Source organism: Nicrophorus vespilloides, unplaced genomic scaffold, assembly GCF_001412225.1.
Source record: "Nicrophorus vespilloides isolate i.1.1-1 unplaced genomic scaffold, Nicve_v1.0, whole genome shotgun sequence".
Classification (NCBI taxonomy): domain Eukaryota; kingdom Metazoa; phylum Arthropoda; class Insecta; order Coleoptera; family Silphidae; genus Nicrophorus; species Nicrophorus vespilloides.
In genome coordinates this window covers 9,619-31,707 of record NW_017096423.1, presented here as the reverse complement: position 1 = coordinate 31,707, position 22,089 = coordinate 9,619, and the positions used below count along the sequence as shown (strand labels likewise).

Here is a 22,089-nt window from a genome sequence, read left to right as displayed (position 1 = left end):
TTTGTTTAAAACAGTTGCGGTGTTTAATGAAGACAGATTTGTTTGGAATGCATGCTGCAGTCTTAATAAAATTTGAATGCGTTGTGCAACCATGTGTTACCTTTCTACCTAAGTCGCCGAGCGTTAAAGTGGTGGTGCACAAGGAAATATAGTTGATCCAAAGACTAGACTTGAAACAGAGTGCAAATTGCATCTGTAGTTAGTGCGTTTTCGGCGTTAAAGAGCAAACCATGTCGTGGATACCACAGGATCTGTCCTCCCTGTGTGCGGTGCATACTTCTATAACGAATTGTTCGCCCTCGACGTTCCTATTCTTGAAGCTGATTGCCACGCTTTTTGGTGGCTCCCGAGACGCCGAAGACGAATATCTCAGTGGCTTTGGGAACTTCCATAATTTCCACGGTGCCATCGAACAAGAGGAATTCGATTTCATCGTCGTCGGAGCCGGAAGTGCGGGTTGTGTCCTAGCCAATAGATTAACGGAAATAGAGAAATGGAATGTAAGAAATTACACATATTATTATTTAATTCAATACTTTACTATTATATGTTGATATCCCTTTTACTTTCGTTACCACAACCGTTTAATTCATTACTAATAATTAAAGATTGATAATTACAATAGTTTAAGACTGTAATTAACAATCTTTTGTTTTATAATTAATTCAATTAGTTTCTATTAAGCTTTAGATAAACTTAATATAAACCTTCAGTATAAATTTTGATCAATAAATTCGTATTATATACATAATAACTTAAAGGTGTTGAAAGACTTTTGTCTGAAATGTCAACTTTTTTTTTATAATTATTTTATCATGTAATTAATTTATTACTAAAATAAAGTTTTATATTCAGAAATATTTTGTTTCCATTCATAAAATGATTGTTGCATTTAATCTTACATTTAATATAATCAATAAAATGAAATCTAATTTACTTTTAAATTTATTTTAAAATTTAAAATGATCAAAATAACATTTTTTATTTTATTTTGAAAATAACAAAAGTTGCTCAATAGATTGACATCAGCATATATATATTAACAGATAAACAGTATAAACAAAAAAAAAGATTTGCTATTTTTCATTTAATATATAACCACAACTATTTTCCAATATCGTAGTTATTTTTACTATTTATTTCTCATATTATATTAACATTGCAATTGCATTAACATTTCAATTTATTTTGCAATTTAAAATGGTTAGTATGTAAAAAAAAGTAGTAAGATATTTATCCTTAATTCATGTACAGTAATATAATCGAAATAGCTAAACTTTGATTTCAGGTCCATAACTTAAATTGACCGCAATCGTTTTACACTTTCATAAAAATCATGATAGATTCGATACGGAACTTTTAAGTTTTTCAATTCGGAAAAGTGAAAGGAAATTGGAACCGTATCTTATGAAAAGTTCGATTCCTACATTGATTACGTAACGTTTTAATAGAAATTTTAGTAAAATATTCCATTTTAATCTATGTAAAAAGTATGTTCATTTAATAATGATATTTAATTAATTAATTAAATTTATATATATTTTTTTGTATATAAAACTAATTAAGAAGTTTAATAATTTGGTATTTTACATATAATATATTTTATAATAAATATATAAAAATTAATGATATTATATAAAAAAATAATTAATAATTCGTTAATTAGCAGGAAATTGTATGCATGAACATACATAAAAGTTTGTCTCTATACAAATATAGTATTTTTTCCACTCTCTTTATTAATAAATTGTAATTTTCAATAGTTATTTGTTTTTGGGGGCAAAAATTTAAAAAATGAAAATGTCGGATTTATATAATTATAAGTTTAAATACTTAAATATTTAATTAATATACATGACTTAAATACCTCTGTGAGAACGATGTTAAATTACAAGGGAAATGAAAAACACGTGGATATTACTACTGCGGCTACTAATTATAATTGAAAATGTATGATAGAATATTCATTTATTTATACTCAGACACATACTGTAATTTACAACGGAATATTCTGAAAAAAATAATACAAGGTGGTCGTAATGGCAGTGGTTAAAGAAATAAGCTTTTAATTTTATATAACAGTGTCAATGTTTTAAAATGTTACTTCCAAATCGATGATAATAATATTCATAGCGTATAAAAACTTTAAAAACAAAAGTTTTATAATCATTATTAACATTTATATACATTCATTTGGTGGCAAGCCCGACAAACGAAATACCGTCAATCAAATTCCCGACGTTCGAAATCCCGACTGTATCGAAATCCCGACAACCATAATCCCGACTATATCAAAATCCCGACTATATTAAAATCCCAACAACCATAATACCGACTATATCGGAAATACCTACAATAAAATTTTTAAATTATTCCGGAGCGTAGTGACTTTTAAATTGTTATTAATAATAAATAATAAACAATTAATAATCTAATTGTATTTGAGATTATTTCATAATGTTAAGGTTCATTATGAATAATTCAACAAAATCAAATAGATTAATAATAATTTATTGTTATTAATAATAAAACAGTAGCACAAGGTGACTACGCTCCTAAATAATTTAAAAATGTTATTGTAAATTTTTTTGATATAGTCGGGACTTTGATACAGTCGGGATTTTGATATAGTCGGGATTATGGTTGTCGAGATTCTGATACAGTCGGGATTATGGTTGTTGAGATTTTGATATAGTCGGGATTTTGAACGTCGGGATTTCGATGCAGTCGGGATTTCAATAGACGGTCTTTCGGTTTTCGGGCTTGCGATATTATATATCAATATTTAACAAAATGACAATTGTAAAGAAAAAAAAATATAAATTAAAATAATTATGTGTGTTTTTTGATTAAAACAAGTTCTTAAAACATTTCTTTATTATTGAATATTCTAAATATCTATTTGTAATTTAAATATTTTATTGAAGTACATTCTTATTTGTTCGACATTCAAGTTTATTATATCTCGAGTTTCAAAATTGGATATTCTTCTATTTTTGGTTCGAGTTTCGAGTGCAAACTTCGATGATCCTTTGTCAATCACAAATAATGTATGAGTAATCAATTAATATAGGCAGAAAGTCCTATGGTCAATAGCCCATTGCAGTAGTTGACTCAATTAATAATTACATTTTTTGTCTTTTTTATTTAAGTTTTTCATTTAAACACAGAAACAAATGTTAACTATATGATTCTATGATCAACTTTCAAAATCGGGTTATTTTCTCAATTCTTTTTCGAGTTTCATAGATATATGATGAGAAAGAAAAAATGATTTCACTTACGTTAATCACAAATAATGTATGTGGAGTAATAAACATTTTAATTAGTTTATAATAATCAATTAATAATAATCACATCGGAAATATTACTACAAGATTAATTAATACAGTGAATAATTGCAATTAATTCCATTTGTAACTCACTTGTAGTTTGTTGACATTATTTTGATTTACTTTTTCTCTTTGTATTTAAGTATATTTTCCATATAGAGACAGATGTTCACTATGTGATTTTTTGTTCGACTCTCAAGTTTATGTTGAAGATTTATTTGTTTTGTCTTTTTTTTTATATAAGTACACAGAGAGAGGTTGACTTCATGATTCTTTGTTCGACTTTCAAGTTTATGTTCGAATTTCAAAACCAATGTTTCCTTATTTTTTTTTTGTTCGAGTTCCAAGTTCGTTGTTCTAAGCTCAACTAAATTATTAGAAATATATTATGAAAATATATGTGATATTACCTAATTCAATTGCAAAAATATATTTTAAATATTCTAAATATTCCAAAATGTAAATATTCCAAAAAATACACATAATTTAACTTAACCCATTTGCATAATGACCGAAATCTTTCTGTTCTATATAAACTTAATTTTACATTAAAAAGTGCATATGCACTTTATAGTGTAATAGCTATTTCCACGAAAAAAACAAAGCTTTTAGTCACAATTACAATAATATGTTTTTTTTTTGCGGAGATCGTTATTTCGTCGGTCCTCTATGTACAAAGCAAACAAGGAAATCGATAGGAAACTGCGTTATCCAATATTTGTCGGAGGGAGCGATTCCTCTTTTGAGGAAAGATTAAAGTTTTCTTGAGATTTTTATGCTCGGGATGAGATCCATTCTTCTCGATAAACTTATTCCATGATATTGAAATATCTAAGAAGGAAATATTACAATATCGATGCGGACCTTCCCTGTCCATAAACCCTTCACAACCTATTTGTAATCAGAGCAATGCAAATACGAAATATTAGTAGATGAAATGTTTTATCTATAAATCGTTAAAACTTTTAAATCTATATAAATATTAATAACTTTTTACGTTATATAATAATAATATAAATCATAATTCACAAAAACTTTTTACTGCTCAAGAAATGCGAAGTAGGTCTTTTTGTTTCTTTAATATCTGGTTTAGTAGATCGGAATAGCAAGACTTTCTACACTTGTTTTAATGCTACTTACATTAGCATTTTATATAGGAAGTCAGTGGTCGCGTAATCTGAAAAAAAGCAATTATAGACAAAAAAACCCAACCGTTTTGCATAACAAATTTCAATTACATGAATTAATGATAATCATTGCATCCTTATTTTTTTTTCTTACAATCTAATGAAATGATTCATTGATTCATGAGAGAAAACTAATCGATGAAATTTCATTAAACAGAATATATACATTGCGTTACTAATTGTGTTAAAAACAATGGACAATTCACCATTTTTTTTTCCTTCGGCGAGTAACGATGGCGAGAACGCTTTCAGATACTCTGATTATCTTTTCTTTTGCGTTATTTTTTCATCCGACTCATTGTTTCCTATTTGCGCTCTCGATTTTCCACTGCAACTTTTTCTCTCTTTCTATTCTGTTCTTTATTTCGTTTTTTCTCGCTTGTTTTCATTTAAATTGCAAATATTCGCAAAAAGATCTACCATGAATCCTGTAGGAAATTTATTTTGCACGATAACCAATGCGTGCGATTGTTTTGCATGTTTCGTTCGCGTTCATTTTTATTTTGCATCGGTGTGCGTTATGCACGGATTTTAGTGAACATAGATTTTATGTGCAGATACTGTGAATAAATATAGCGGTTCTTCTAGGATTAGTCCTGTGTATTGTTTCAAGCGGATTTAGTTCTTCTTTTTTATATGATGTCAACGTGTGGACGACAATTTCATCTTATTTTATATCGTGAATTTACATTTTTTTTTAATTTGATAATAATAAATCGATGAATCATAATATTTACACATACAATATCAATATAATCTTAAGAAATTAATTATTTGACCATTGATTATGAAATATTTTCATTAATTATTATAAAACGTTTTTACACTAAACTTGAACTTTTGGTCGCTAATGACATAACTTCTGAACGAATCGATGGATTAAAAAAACGCAGATTTATATGTAGGCAACGTAAGGCAAAAAAAAAATGAGAAATCTTCTGTGGAAGGAAACTTTTGCGGAGTTAAAGTTAAAACAAATAAAATTATTTTCCTGAAACAGAAATCTTTTCAAAATTTTTATATTATTCTTTCAGTTACTTTAATTAAATTATTAAAAATTAGTAGATTTTGAAAGACTAGATGAATTTAAGAAATATTCATTTATATGAAGAAGTCTTATACTAAAACTTATTTGGTATAAGTAAAATAAATTAAATATTGGGAATAAATTAAATGGAGTTAAAATAAAAGAAATATTTTTTTTCAAATTTGATTGAACTCTTATTAATTAGGGTTTTATGAGTAATCGTACAGATTTTGAGTTTATAAGATATTATAATTTTTTAAAGGAAAAATATGGCGTTTATTTTAATTATAAATCATTATTTTCATGTATTTTTATGGTCCTAATTTAGAGTAAAATATGTTAAAAACTTAAATAAATTTGTGTATGTAAATAGTAGAATTTTTAATGACAAATTTCAATAATGTAGTTAGAAAATATAATTCAATGAAAAAATTGTTTTGTGTGTCCAAATCATTAATTATGAAAAATTACCATTATTTTGTAAATGAATTCAACTGTTTCATTATTAATATATAACAAAAATGTAAAGGTGTGTACAGACTTTATATAATTTTTCAAGTATGTTGAAATTGAAATAGGTAATATGTAGTTGATAGTCATGAATAAAATGCTTTTTTTTTCTAATTAATAAACAAATACGAAACTAAAAAATAAACTGAAATATCTACTGTATTTGTAGTGTAGGAGGGTTAAAACTAGGCAAAAACTATGAATTATTTATCAAATTTCTATATATGATAACTTCTACAAGTAATTGTGGCATGTTTAGTAAGAAGGTGATCATCTGGAGTATGAATAAATACAAATAAATTAAATTATGTAAGCAATACATATATGATGTAAAATAGTTCTCAATATACAAAATGAATAAACTAGATTCATCAATTACAAAAGTTCGAATGTAACTACAAATATTTTCCGCACTTGTAAGCTCATTCGTGTACGGAAGTAGAAGTAAAAATTAAATGTAAACCAAAGAAATTAATTCACAAATATCGCGTAGTATGTACGCACCTTAAATTACATAAGTAATACAAAAATAATGTAAAAATATGCTCAATCCATAAACTTAACAAACTGGATTAATTTATAAATAATAGAAATGAAAAGTACAGAATGAGTATAAAACATTAAGAGTATAAAAGTCGTTTCATGAATCGAATCGATAAAGAAACGAGCGTTTCGCGAAAGAAACAATGCCCACCAACTAAATCAAAGCCTACTGGTGGCAGGTGTCTCAGATTACGAGGCGTTCCCTGGAGATATCAAAAACCAGTTGCTACAGTTTGGAAATGCGAACAATAACTGCGTAGTCTAACAATGAAAAGAGAAGAAAAACCTTAGTGTTTCCATCTTCGTGTTAACATTTAGCTGTAGATCTTGAAGATCACCAATTTATCATTAAGGTTAATTATTTAATCTATTTAAAAATGATTTTCTTTCATCGACAATGAGATTCTTGATCTATTTACTGCCGTAATTGTTATTTAACCCTGCATGTGGATAAAATGAAAGTTCAATGCCAACTTCTATATAAATATATCACTCGAAGGTGACACCGATTTCCGATTACAATTAATGTTTAAATCTTTGGTCAACCTATAAATTAAGTCAACTATTTATTGATTTATTGTGAATCTTAAGTAATAAAATAATATGAGTTTAACTTGAATACTATATTTATTTATAAGTTAAATACATAAAAGTTGTTATTAAAATATTATATTCAATTGAAAATACTTTCTAAATACCAAAGGAATTATTTAATTGTTATTCAAATTACAATTTACCACATCGACAATTATTGTTTTTTTTTCTAACAATAAATTCATTAATTTATTGCTTTGATGAAGTGCTAATAAAATCTGTATTTAAATGTTTTTTTTTATAAATGAGAAATAAATTACTGCTACAATTTGCATAGTACTGCTTCTATTAGTCCGGACTGACTGTAGTTCGGTTTGAAAATAAACTAAATTTATATTTAAGCAAAATAAAAATAATACCTATAAAATTTGTATAAATGTTTTTTATATACTTATTATAATTTTTTTTCTCTTGGTACTTGACTGTATATCTTTCTGTGCGATTTATTTCAATTTTATTTAGTTTTTCGATTAGTCCGAACTCAAATAGTCCGGCGAAACCGGTTTACTGTACTAAGCGAGTTATTGCTGTAAATGATAAAGTTTTGTCAAAATCATATTGTATAATATAATTGTTATTGAAATACTTTCAGCAAATTGTAATGATAAATAAATTAGAGTAATTCCTCACTTTGTGGCTTTAATCAGTCCGGTTTAAACAAAATTTAGTACATTTTTTCTCTCTCTCTGTATAGTCACTTTTTGTATGGTTTGTTTCTATTTTAAGAACAAACTGACCGTAATAAGCGAGGTGTTATTGTTATTTCATATACTTGAAGAAAAGATATTTTATTTTTAAGTAAATGATTAAAATTTTATCAAAATCTTATGAAATAATTTATTTTCTTAAAACTTTTGTTAAAACTTGAATATCAGTTATACACATTTCCTATTATTGTAATTTTTCTAAAAATTATTCCAATAATTTATTACTTTCACAAATAGCAATTAAAATCATTATGAAAATGACGAAGATATTTATTATAAATGGAAAATAAACTACTTCATTATTCTTGAAGGCAATTTATCATAATCGCACATAAATCGCTTATGAAATGTTAAAAGGAAAATAAAAACACATATATTATCATTTCAATTGATTATACAAAAGATCATATGTTGACTTATAATTATAACAAAATCAATTACTTTAGTTAGTTATTAGTGTATGAAAATAAATTCATAAACAAAAACATAGATGTTAGTGTAATGAAAGCTTCACTAATTAAAGAAAATATACACATAATTTAGAACCTTATGATTTTTCGGTTAAAAAAACATTTTTTATAATGTATTTTTAATAATAATTTGTTTTAATGTACAAATATCAGTTAGATTAATAATTATAAAAATATTAATATTTTGTAAAAGTTTGATGATGAATTTTTCTTAATAAAGGGTGTCTCAAAATTAGGATTAGTAAAAATCTTGCGTTAATTTTGGGACACCGTTTATTATGAAATTTTTGGAACTAACAACTACTCAAATGAAAATAACCCAAAATTTAAATTTCGACCTCTTATTAGGACATCTAACATTTTAATTAGTATATGTTTATTTCGTGCTACTTATTACTAGAATAGGTTGACCAGACTTCCCGCTTTTTCGAGATGTGTCCCAATTTAAGACGTTATATATAAAGTAATGAGAGAGAAGTAATATTTAGTAAATAATCTAAGTCATATCCCGATTTTTCATTGAATAAGTCTGGTAGGATTTAGAATGTACAAATTTGTAGTAAAAAAGTAAATGAAAAAAGTAAATTATTTCATTAAGATAAATTTGTCATTTATTTTGTACAAAAAAAAAATCAGTCATAAAATTCGTTTATGTAATTTCACTATAAAGAAAGTTTTTATGACTTGTATGTAACAAATAGTTTAATTTATATGTATTAATGAATGCATGATACGAAACCTTAAGTATAATTACAATTACGATAAATTCCTTATTAGCCTTTCACATTAAAATCAAATAGCGCAAGGATATTGAAACGCGCCGATGCAAATATTTATAATTTACTATTTATTTCACATATAAAATATTGAACGCATAAAATGACTGCGTCAAATGTATGCACACATTGCATTTAATAAATATTAATCAGTTTACCAATGATTAAAAAACAAAACAAACTTATATAATATATTATAAGTGAGTGTATTCCTAATTATTTAATCTTCAATTTAACTTTATTTATAAAAAATCATACTCAAATTATTTATACATTTTAAATTAATGTCATTAGTTAAAATTGAGTTGTTAAAACAATTCTTTGCTTATTATATTATTTTTGTTTTTCATTATATTTACAATTAATATAGTCTTAAAATTGTTAAATACAAAATATTTGTTGATGATGGCATTTTCGGAGAAATAAAATTAGAATGAAAATGAAAATATTTGATGTTAATTTATATCAAATTCAGTTTTCTATTATATAAATCAGATAAACAATATTTCTTTTCTAAACTTATTTATGAATTGTCAATTGATATCTGCATTTTCTTTCATTTATTTGTCAATATATTTGCACTTTTTTGTAAAGTTATTTTTTCCGGTGGCAATCGAAATCCCGACGTTCGAAATTCCGAGTGTATCGAAATCCCAACAGTGTCTTTTATTATTATAAATTTCTACAATAACATTTTTATGGTAGTCGGGATTTTGATTGTCGGAATTATGGTAGTCGGGATTTCGAACGTCGAGATTATGGTAGTCGGGATTTTAATACAGCCGGAATTTTGAACGTCGGGATTTCGATACAGTCGGGATTTCAATAGACGGTCTTTCGGTTGTCGGGCTTGCGATATAGACCCAATCATGTAGTATTGACCGTAATAAAAAATTTGAAGGATCGATTTGGATATCAAACAATATTAAAAAAAACATATGTTTTTGGAGGATTTGGGATAAAATAATTCTCTTTTGAAAAGTTAAATATTTCATGTAGTATTGACGAATTGGATAAGTTCTCAAAATAAAAAAAACATATTGTTTTTGGTAGTTGTTGCTTAAAACATTTCTCTTTTGGAACGTTGTAAAAAATTGGATGAGTTTCCAATATTGAAAAAAAACATAACGTTTTGTATATAGTTTATTTTAAGAAGTTACATTTCTCATGTCATTTAATCAAGAAATGAGAGAAATGATGTTTCCAATATTTAATGTGTTTTAGGAGGATTTTGGTTCAACATTTCTATTAAAAAGTAAAATGTTTCATGTATTTGAGATCATCAATCAATTAATAAAAAATACGATTTGAATCTAAGATGTCAATATAAAAAATAAATACGCTTGAACTGAATTTGATTTTAATGCGCTGTTAAAGGTGTAATCAAACGGTAGCCGGATATTCAATTATGAATGATAGGAAATGAACCGGTTAGTAAGAACGGACGATAGTAATTATTTAATCTTATAATTATTTTAAGACATTATTCTGCTATGTCTTTAATAGTGGAACACCATGTACTATGGCACTCCTAAAAACGTGATTGGCGTGGCTGTTGCACCGACAACATGCAATAAAGTTTGCAATTGATTGTTACGAGCACAATGATACGAATTCGATATTAAATCAGACTGATTTCCACATACAACTGAAAATACCACAGCAATCCAACTGGTAATTCAATTTACTATAAAATGAATCAATTAGATCACAAGAATTACCTAGTTTTTGATTGATAATTTACTAATGTAAATAGAAAACAATTAGAGTTATTCTCAAACTACTCGGTTTTACAATAAATCAGCGTATCATTTCATAGAATTAAGGTTTTCACATTTAGATTATATTTATCTAATTTAATAGTTGTTTGAATATATTTCTATTAACATTTTCAAGAAAAAGCGTTCATGAAAATGTAATTATTTTAAACGAATTATAATGATATCGATTTTCGGAGAATTTTTAGAACTAGTAAAGTTCAAAATTATTGAATTTATCGAAAAATAAGACAAGCCTTTTTAACACTTTGTATCTATTTCACTAGTCAAAGTATTAATCGTAATGCTATGTTCCCACTGCGGAATCATTAGGAAATAAAAAGCTTTGAAATAATTACACTTTATGTGGTCTCATGTTGGAAACACGGCACATAAAGGGTTAACAGGCAATGTATAGAAAATTACTCTTTTATAAAAAAAAACTTACCGAACTTATATATTTGTCGATTAATTATTATAAAAATAACTTTTATAATATAAAATTTTAACTTTCAGAAATGATTGCATTTATTTTAAATTAATTATAATAGTTTCGGTACACGATACAATAGTCATAATATACAATAGTCTTTTTATTCGGTAACCGAAATTTAACTTTATTCTTTTTTTTTCAATAAACAATACTAACTTTTTTTTTTACTTATAACCGTTTTATAATAATTATTTTTTTCTGAAAATTGTGTCATACATCCTTTCGGTTCGAAACATATTCAAATAAGTATTATTTTAAACTTATGTAATTATTGATACATGTTGCGTTTAATTCAATCAAATATATGTAAATTACTAATGAAAGTGACTTGAATGATTTATTACATTTGATATACATTCTAAAACTTAATTTTCAATTGGGTCAATAATTCACGATCAGTTTTAATTTTGATAAATATCTTTATACAATGTATGTATTTAACTCATTGGCTTTAGATATTGTCTACATTCACCATAGTAATGTAATTTAATTAAATGAAAAGAAATATTATAACTACATATTATTAAGGAATAAAGTAAAGAAAAAATATATGAAAATATTTCAAATCGGGAAATATAAAATAAATACAAAATATTAACAAATTTATTATTTTTAAAGCGATTTATTTTAAAGAAAAATTTATTGTATATATAAGAAACTTATGTATACAAAAAGGTCTATTGACTACAGTCTTTTAACGCTAGAAATAATATCTTTCATATTATCTGAATACTAAGTAAATTTGTGTAACTACTTATATAATAGAAGTAGACATAATCTAAAATGTTCTATTTTACTAACAAGATTAAACAGTTTCACTGAGGAAAAGCTTGGTCTCTCTTGGTAGGCAACTTTACTCCATGAGAAGCGATCATTGTTTCAACCTACTTATAAACGCATCCACTTTACACAAATTATCTTTATTAATGAATATTTTATTATATCATTATCATTTTTATCAATTTCTAAGAACAAATTAAGTAAATTATTTAACTGTGATTATTTTTTTTTACTTTAAAAAAAATATCAACATTATTTGTATAGAAATATTGGCTTACAATTGAATTTTGTCTTATGATCCAAAAAAATACAGTAATTCAGTTCAATTAAACTTGAAAATGTGAAATTAAAATTGTTTTTTTTTGTTTACTAAATTGATTCCAGTATTATTTTTTTCGTGAATTATTATGCATGTCGATGTGAATATGGATGTTGGGTCAATGCATTGGTGCAATGATGATTGTTCGCAGCATTTTCGATTGGAATCGCTGAAGTATTTCTATGTTGGAATTGCGTGTTGAAACCCATAACACTATTCCACATACTGTTTTGAAAATGTCTTTGTAGTCATACGTGTATGCAAGTATGATAAGTACAGAAATAATGAAAAAAAAAATATGTTACCGAAGGTCTAAGTTACTATTAAAAGATTTAAGTGGTAGAAATACATTATTTATGTTTGCTTCATAAATCTGTGCACTATACTATAAATGTTTTAATCTTGATGTCCTACATTCTATATAAATGCGTTTTATCCCAATATAAATACATTATTGTACTGAAAGTTTATTTTATTACATTTTTGATTATAAAAAAGGTATTAGAAAAAAATGTAGATTTTATTATTTATTTTATTTCCTAATTTGTATTGGCTCTAATTTGGACCAAAGTGCTAAATTCGAAAAATTTTCGTTTAAGTTTTAATTACATCAAATGTTTATTATAATAGAAATTTAATAACTTAATTTATAGTCGGGGGTCGGCAACCTTTCTCGAGCAAAGAGCCACCTGCCTTATAGTGAGTTCTCATCATAATACTGGGAGCCGCATTTTCTAATTAAAAGAGCCGCATTTGGCTATGCCTGCTATATATTACACAGGCAAAAGTCGTTTTGCGCCGGTTCGATTTACGCCGATGCACAATAACGCCGCTGTGAAATAACGCTTATTAATTACTGATTTTACACTCATATAAAACTAAACCCTATAGTCACCTCACTGTAAATATGGTTTCATTTTACGCCGATTCGATTTGCGACGGCTTTTGTAGGAACAAACCTCGGCGTAAAACGACGTTTACCTGTATAATTTTTGTTTGCTGAGATATTTCTTATAATAATAATATAAAAAAATGTCTAAAATTGAATGGTTTGAAACGCGACCGGCGTTGAATTTTGAGGGCATTATCCAATAAGTTAGGTGGATTTATTATGCGAAGATCGAGCCACCCTTTGTATTTCTTAGATGAACTTCTTACCTTATTCGAGGGTCTCAACTAAAAGTTCTTCGTGTAGTTTCTCAAACTTATAATCGTAGAATTATTTTGAATACTTGCTTTCATTATCATCAACTTATCAATATCAACTTTTCTAACTATACTTTTTTTCTTAGTCCATTCAGAACTGAATTTTAATTATTTAATGGTTTGTTTTTAATATTTGATCTTATATATTTGTATATTTTTAAATATATTAAATTACTTTATATATGTCGTTTTTGGATATCGATCTTAATTATACTTAGTGGAACCTCGGTTATCGAACATAATTTGTTCCAAACAGCTGTACGAACAACGAATTGTTCGAAAACCAAAATCATTTTCACTATAAGAAAGTAATAACCAAATTTCATAAGCGTTCTCTTTCTGATTTCTCATTCAAAATAAAATTCATGCATAAAATATCAAATACTATTCAAATACAATACACAAAATAGCAATATTTAATGTAAAAAATGTACTCTATTGCAGTGCATATATTCTGTACTTGATTGCCGGGAAATTCTAATAGGAAACATTGTTAGAAACTTTTTTTTTAAACCGATGTATTTTATTCTAGAGAACTAAGATAGACATAATACATATTCAATTTGTTAGACTCATGTTTATTGAGTAGATGATGAGCTTTAGTTGAGGTATATCACTTAATTATGATTTTCAAGTTGATCTTCTGATTATACAAAAAAAAATGAAAAATTTGTTAAAATTTTAAAAAAGTCTTGTAAATACAAATAGATTAAGTGCATGATAACAGTTTTGTATATCTATGTATTATTGTATGATTATTTATGAATTCAGTAAATCATTTGTATTATTAAAGAAATTGAAATGTGTTGTGTAAATTAGCATTTATAACACATCATAAGTGATAAACTGTTATTATTTATATATGTATCATAGTAATAAGTACATTCATAATGGATCATTATTGATTAAAGTATAAGTTATGAAAGAATCATGCAGATTATATTATATGATTAATTTATAATAGACGGCGCTCTTGTTATTCAACAACGCCCTTCACAATTGGTTACTCACTACCTTGCAACAACCACGAGAATGTGTTATACCAACTTGTTTGGAAGTGGAAGAACGTTCACTTCACTTATTTCTGCATAAAATTCACCTCAAAATATAGTTTAATTTTTAGAAAAAACTAAACATTACAAATACATCAATCCCTCGAATAGTCCGGCTTCGATTAGTACGGTTTGAAACTTCAAAAGAACTAAATTCTAATGCAAAAATCTTTCCTTTAAATCTCTTTCTGGGGTGTTTATTTCAATAAAAAATCGAGGTGTGAAATAAATTTAAAAAACTTAATTAATAATTAAAAGAATATATTTTGAATATGAAATATATTGGTGCAAATATTTCTGATATAAATTCAAGGGAAAATATTAACAAAGACAAATATCGTCGAGTCGAGTTTTAATTAGAAAACTCATTAGTGATTATATCACCGTTGATTAAAACAGAAAATAGTAGTGGGTACGTTGAGTGGCGAGGTCGGGAATTGCAGACCGTGGTGCGACGTGTCAAAGTTTAATATTGTCGCCGGAAATTGAAAAACATCGGGCTGGATTTACGCTTTAAATATAAATAGAACCATAACAAACGCGGAGAGAGGAAAGTATAAAAAAAAAAACGAGACGGACGCAGGGAAAGAACAACAAACACGCTCGTTTCTTTATGCTAGATTCCCAACAAGACAAAAGGGTGGCGAAAAACTACAAGTCGACTAAAACTTGTTAAGCGGGACGCGAAACAAAAAAAGAACACAAATAGGGAGTAAAGTACAATGCCCTGCTTATTATTTATTGTTCTAAATGAGAAATATATCGCAAATAGAAAATGCATAGTTTAAATTGTAAAAGATTTATTTTAGTTTGTTTGTAGTCTGTTCTTAATCATACGATCTTAAATATCAAAATTGTGTTTATTGAAATACTGTAACACCTCATTTAACGCTTCCTCTATTAACGATGATTCGATATAACACTTCTACTCGAATCCTAAATTTACTTATTTATTATATGTTAATTCTGTTAGCTCTGTTTTATAATGTTTCATATGATTTCCAAATATTTAAAAGTCGAGCAAATAGCAAAATTTTACATAATTTTGTGTACAGAAAACTATATCATCGATGTAGAGTGTAACCAATTATACTTAAAATGATAACCAATGTCGAATCTTTCGTTAAATAATTATTAATTAAATATATTTTTGTTATAATTTTATTGTAAATTCGTAACTCAATAGAATTATGTGTTACTATGGTTTAATTTTCACTTCTTCAAGCTATAAAATTCTTCAATATTTGAGGTTTTTAACTTTTGTGTAAGGCTTCAGTTTTTAAATAGAGATTAAGACATTTTCTGGTCATATACATATTATTATCTAATCTATAACTTTGAATAAGAATATTTATGTAATGAATAGAATTTAAAAGATTTTTCGATATTGATAATATAATTTGATAACAATACTTTTGTAAATTAAAACTTAAAGAATGGTTTTCATTTCTCTAATGTTTAAACGTCAAATCTCGTTTTGTGGGGTTTATTTTATTATGTTTTTAATTCCTCGAATAGTACGTTTTCACATATTGCGGTATATTTGCGAAACCGATTACCCGGACTATGCGAGTAATTTCTGTATATTGAAAATTTCAATTTTTATAAACTATTGCAAAAGATTGATTTATTTAATCATAATAACAAAAACTATTTTTATAGGAATAAAATTACATAAAATAAAATATAAATTATTACAAAGAATAAATATATATACAAAAGGGGTATTGACCGCAGTCTTTCACCCTTATTTACTTCTTTTAATAAATATTTACTATTATTGTTGTTTGTTATATGAGAGTCCATTCCGTTTTATTTTTTTTAAATTCGACCTTAAATTACGTTAAGACTGTGACGTGTTTATTACCAAACACATGCAAAGTTTGATTTAAAATTTCCTTGCAGCACGATAAAAGTTATTTTAAGTAATTTTCATTTTTAGAACAATCTGCATATTCGCAATTAAATAAAACGTGTTTTACAGAAAACAAAATTATTAATAGAATAGCAAACGCAATTCTTTTTCTTTTCATAACCAGGTCATGCATTATTTACATTCGCGTTACGTTTTAATTAAGTACAAAATTGTATAGTAAATAATTAAAAATAACATACATTTATATCACATAAATTCGCATTATTTCGTTCTATAATGTTTATTATTGTTTGCTTGTTGCTGTTGTTGTTACATTCACACTTTGCGTATATTTGTTGATATAATTTATCAAAACCAGAATCTATGTGTGTCGCCAGTTTTACATACATACTCGATGGTAAAAGTGTGTCATTTAATATTCCGAAAACGGTTAAATTTCATAACAGTTTTACATTCACTGAAAGCAAAACAGAAATTGAACGATCTTTTAAAGCCGAAGGTGGCATGGAAAAAAGCTCATCGAACTCAACGGTAGCGGTGGCTGCAATTAACTGCGACTCGGACAAAAATGAAACAAAAAGTAACCGCGCGATTTTTCAAATAACTTTGCGCCTTTCACAAGTCACCTTGCGTATTGCCTCGAAAACATGCGTTTCCCCAATGCTACAAAATGTTAATGCAAAAAAATATTTAATATTAACAATTTTTTGATTATTTTTATATAACAAGTGCGGATTTAGGCATGACCTTTAAGGATTCAATCAAAGATAGACACAATTAACCCAATTTTGGGTAAATTAACCGTATTAGTTGAGGGCTCCTGATTAATGTTAGTCAAAAGCCATCAAACAGTATGAGGGCCCCAAATAGTATTGATCAAGGGCCCACAACTAAAGTTAGCCCACAAAGAGTGTTAGTCCAGATTCCCCAAACAGTGTTAGCCCAGGGCCCTCAAATTTAACCGCTATCATATGGAATGAATTTCATAAATATTCATGTTTATTAACACAACAATAATAAAAGTGTTATGCAAAAAATTCGACCGTACATTTTTTTTCTCGACTTCGTGGAAATTCCTCCCCAGTGAAATATTACGTTAACCTTCCTGCGTTTATTTTTATATTTACTTTACGTAATATGCCTATTACTAATTATTTATGTGCGGAAAGTAATTTTTATTTCGTCGTTGCGTACGGTTAAAAGCGAAAATAAAAATGTGAAATGTTGCGTGCTCTGCTTAGATATTCATCGAAAAAAACGATTTCAATTCTGTATCTCCATTTGAATTGTCATTCATTTCCATATTATGTATTAGAAATACGTATATTTTATACTATAATGTGATTTGCGTTTCGTCCTAGAGTTAGCTGTACTTATAGTGTTTTCCTTAATTATAAATCTGCATTAATTAATGTTTTGTTGGTCATTTAAAACCACATGGTATTCATATGTAAACGGTTTAAAACTTTAACTTGTGGAAAGTATATAGGAAAATTATAAAATCCAATGAATGAACAAAATAAAATATAAAATCATTGGAATATAGAAATAAAATATCGATCTTCATTTTGTTCTTGATAAAAATATATAAGACAATATAAGAGAATTGTTAGTAGATTTAAATATACAAGGTTATTCAAATAGTTAAACACAGTAACACCTCGATTAACGCAGATTTGATATAACAAATTACATTTACCTTTTTACTATATATTAATTTGTAAACAAGATCTTGTTTTATCATTTTTGCAAGTAAATTGAACGATTTTTTTTAATTAAACAAATAACTAAAAATAATACTAATTAGATAAATCATAACCTGACACAAACTGAAAGAATAAATAGTAATGTTACAGAATTAGGCTTGTCACTTTCTGCTTTTTTATTGACTGAGTTGTTCGTTGGGTGAAAGTTATAAGAGTGTAGTTTTCTAAGTTTCAGAAGTATACTATTCACAAATTGATGGATCTTTACAAAGTTTTAGTATACATTTTGGGATTTGTTTACAACAACACTTTTATTTTATGAATGAACTATGTTTGATACAAATTTATGTCATTCATAATCTTTCTTTTCAGAAGAATTCTCTTTTTTTTTTAATCATACATGAAAATTTACCAAAGTTTCAGATTATATTTTATGTTGATTGATTTATCTTCCCAACAATCATTTTTATTCTTCTTTTCTACAAATCATAATTTGAAAATAATTAGTTTTGTTCATGCTTGTATCATTCATATATAAATAGGAAAATAGAAGTTTCTAAAAGGTTATTTTAGTATTTGTTATTTTTCTTGAGGCAACACTTGTTTATTTTTATCTAAGTATGTAACTGTCTTCAAATATTTATGTTATTTATTAATTTTATAAATTAAATGATGATTAATTGTATGTTTTACTTTTAGGTATTACTGTTGGAAGCTGGAGGCGAAGAACCAGAAGCCGCTGATATACCTGCTTTTCCACCGATTATGCAAGGTTCAAGCATAGATTGGCAGTACTTGACTCAACCTTCTTCAACTAGCTGTCGCTCGAGAACCAACGGAAGATGTTCATGGGCAAGAGGAAAAGCGATGGGTGGATCATCTACAATCAATTACATGATTTATATGAGAGGTAGCCCATTGGATTATGACGAGTGGGCAGCGATGGGTAACACTGGATGGAAGTATACAGATGTTCTTCCATATTTCATCAAATCGGAAGATAATAGAAACCTCGATAGAGTTGAAGCTTATTACCATGGTGTTGGTGGTTACCTGACGGTGGAGAATTTCCCATATCAAGATGTAAATATTAGGACGATTATTGATGGTTTCAGGGAATTGGGATTAGACGAATTCGATCAAAATACTGAACGACTGATTGGTACTATGCTGCTGCAAACCACGAGCAGAGATGGTGAAAGGTTGAGCAGCAATGGCGCGTTCATCAGGCCGATTCGTAATAAGAGAGATAATCTGACGATTAGAACGAGAACGTATGTTACTAGGATCATAATTGATCCGGATACGAAGGTGACTTTAGGTGTGGAATACCAGGACAAGCATGGTAATGTGAAGCAAGCGTTCGCTCGCAAAGAGGTGTTAGTATCGGCGGGTAGCATAAACAGTCCTAAACTGCTGATGCTGAGCGGTATCGGACCCTACGAGGAATTGTCTCAGCACGAGATTCCGGTTCTGAAGGAGTTATCTGTCGGCTATAACTTACACGATCACACCACCCTCGATGGTCTCGTTTTCGCTTTGTCGAATAAAACGTCAACCGATGTTGATGATGAACAGCGCGACTCGGATGTGCGATACTATCAGCAAACCCATCGTGGCCCATTATCATCAACAGGTCCATTGCAAGTGAACGCTTTCGTGCAGACTTTGTATGCGAATGGCGATCGACCCGACGTGCAGTATTCCTTCGATTCCACCAATGTAGGGAACTATCTCGAAGACGTTGTTCTCACGGCGGAGACCAACAACCAACCGTTGTGCTACTACAACGCGATCACCGTAAGACCCATCCTGCTGAATCCGATAAGCCGAGGAGTCATCCGTCTTAACAACAGCGATCCCGTCTTCGGGGACCCATTGATCTACGCGAATACGTTCTCGGAAAGGTTGGACTTGCTTACGATCACGGAAGGCATCAAGCAGGCTCTGAATTTATTGAGGACATCCAAATTACAGGACGCCGGTTACCAATTAGTGGATATTCCTTTGCCATCTTGCAGCCACCACGACTTCGGCTCGGACGATTATTGGATGTGCATTGCGACCGAGTATACAACGACATTGTACCATCCCGTCGGCACGTGCAAAATGGGCCCCAAGAATGATAAAGACGCCGTCGTCGATGCGAAACTAAGGGTTTACGGTATCAAGAACCTGAGAGTTATCGATGCCTCTATAATGCCGAACATAATCAGAGGAAATACCAATGCTCCTACTATTATGATCGCTGAAAAGGCTAGCGATCTCATAAAGAATGCATGGCTGAAGGCGGAAGCGCACGTATACACCGCACCCTACGATGTCACAGAGAAGAACTACAAATAAAACACCCTATCCGTTTTATACACTCAGTCATTTAGCTATTAATTAAATACCTTTATTAGTCATACAATTTTTGTTTCCAATTTGTACATACATTTGTATTCATTATTAGAACTACAATATCATTTCATCTAGGGCCTCAAGAAATACAAGAAACTAATTCACCAACTTTATTTTCCACACAATTATTTACTTGAATTACGTTTAAAAAATCCTAATAATGCTCCTACTTTCTTTTATATAATTTATCATTTCCTTATACCAACTAAATACGTAATTAAATTTGTATCCGCCTTTAAAGATGACGCTCACAGCTATTTCAGTTTACATTCTATAAACACTAAACAACATTAATCCAACATCCACTCAAAACTAACAACTGTTTTATTTTTTCGTATATTTATTTATATACCTTATTTCCGTATTGAAATCCAACCTATTGTTAATAATTTTATTCTTCGACTCGATTGTAAACTGTACTTTCTTTATCTATTAATAAAGTTTTATATAAATTTATACATATATATTTTTATATCCCAATGGAAATAACGCCTTGAAATGATTGTTCATTTAAATTCTTGTAATTAGGCCTTGAATATAAATCGATAAGAAACAAGTTGACATTTTACTTTTAAAACTAATTTAAAGAGAAATAATTAACAGGGTTATTTCATAATGAAAATGTATTTACTTAATAATATTTACGAACGTCTTTATTTTTAATCAATTAAGCGTATTTTCAACAAGTATTTTCAAGAAGCACCATTTTTTCGAAAAAAAAAATAAGTCTAAAAACTGAAACTTATAGAGATTTTTTACTTGCTTTTCGGGCTCTAAAATTAAGATGCGTCTTATTCTTATGAAAATACAGTTTTCTATCCTATTATATTATGATTTTAACTTTTGCTATGGTTTCAATTAATTGATTAATATTTATTATAAAATTTAATTGGAATGAATCTATTAAATTAAACATTTATAAGCAATAAATGAAAATTACACTAACCACAATGTAATTTCATTGCCGTAAGCGTTAAACAATATTGTAATTGAATTTGTTTATTGTTCCAATTAGTAAATTGCAAATTTAATTTCCACAGTCATAATTTCTATACGCATCTTTTTTTTTGTTCATTTGTTGCACATATTGACGCAAACCTTATTTAAACGTTCCGATTTATTCAGCCAGTTTAGTTACGTACATTGATCTGTGTCAGTAAATACTCCTATTATTTATTTAACTTCGCTGCAGTCCAATGTTATTCAATTTGTTCCGAATACAGCACATATTTACTACCATTATTTATTTATCAAATTGAATCGAGAAAATTTTGCGATAAGATATCTTGCATAATGCAGGAAATCGGTTTCGCCAATATCATGAACTGTTTTGAATCGGAGTAATTGAGGA

At 27.8% G+C, this 22,089-nt stretch overlaps 1 protein-coding gene across 1 annotated transcript; it reads left to right on the top strand.

The window, feature by feature from the left end:
- Positions 1-215: 215 nt before the first annotated feature.
- LOC108556986 (glucose dehydrogenase [FAD, quinone]-like) lies at positions 216-20,853 on the top strand. Its single transcript, XM_017913347.1, has 2 exons — positions 216-500; positions 19,035-20,853. The coding sequence occupies exons 1-2, from the start codon at positions 231-233 to the stop codon at positions 20,679-20,681; spliced, it is 1,917 nt and encodes a 638-aa protein (XP_017768836.1). The 5' UTR covers positions 216-230; the 3' UTR covers positions 20,682-20,853.
- The last annotated feature ends 1,236 nt before the right edge of the window (positions 20,854-22,089 follow it).

What these genes read in the sequence shown, in the direction of transcription:
- LOC108556986 (XM_017913347.1), top strand. Translation starts at nt 231, where the DNA reads ATGTCGTGGATACCACAGGATCTGTCCTCCCTGTGTGCGGTGCATACT. An exon ending in CGGAAATAGAGAAATGGAAT is followed by an intron (nt 501 to 19,034) that starts GTAAGAAATTAC and finishes TTTTACTTTTAG; the next exon opens with GTATTACTGTTGGAAGCTGG.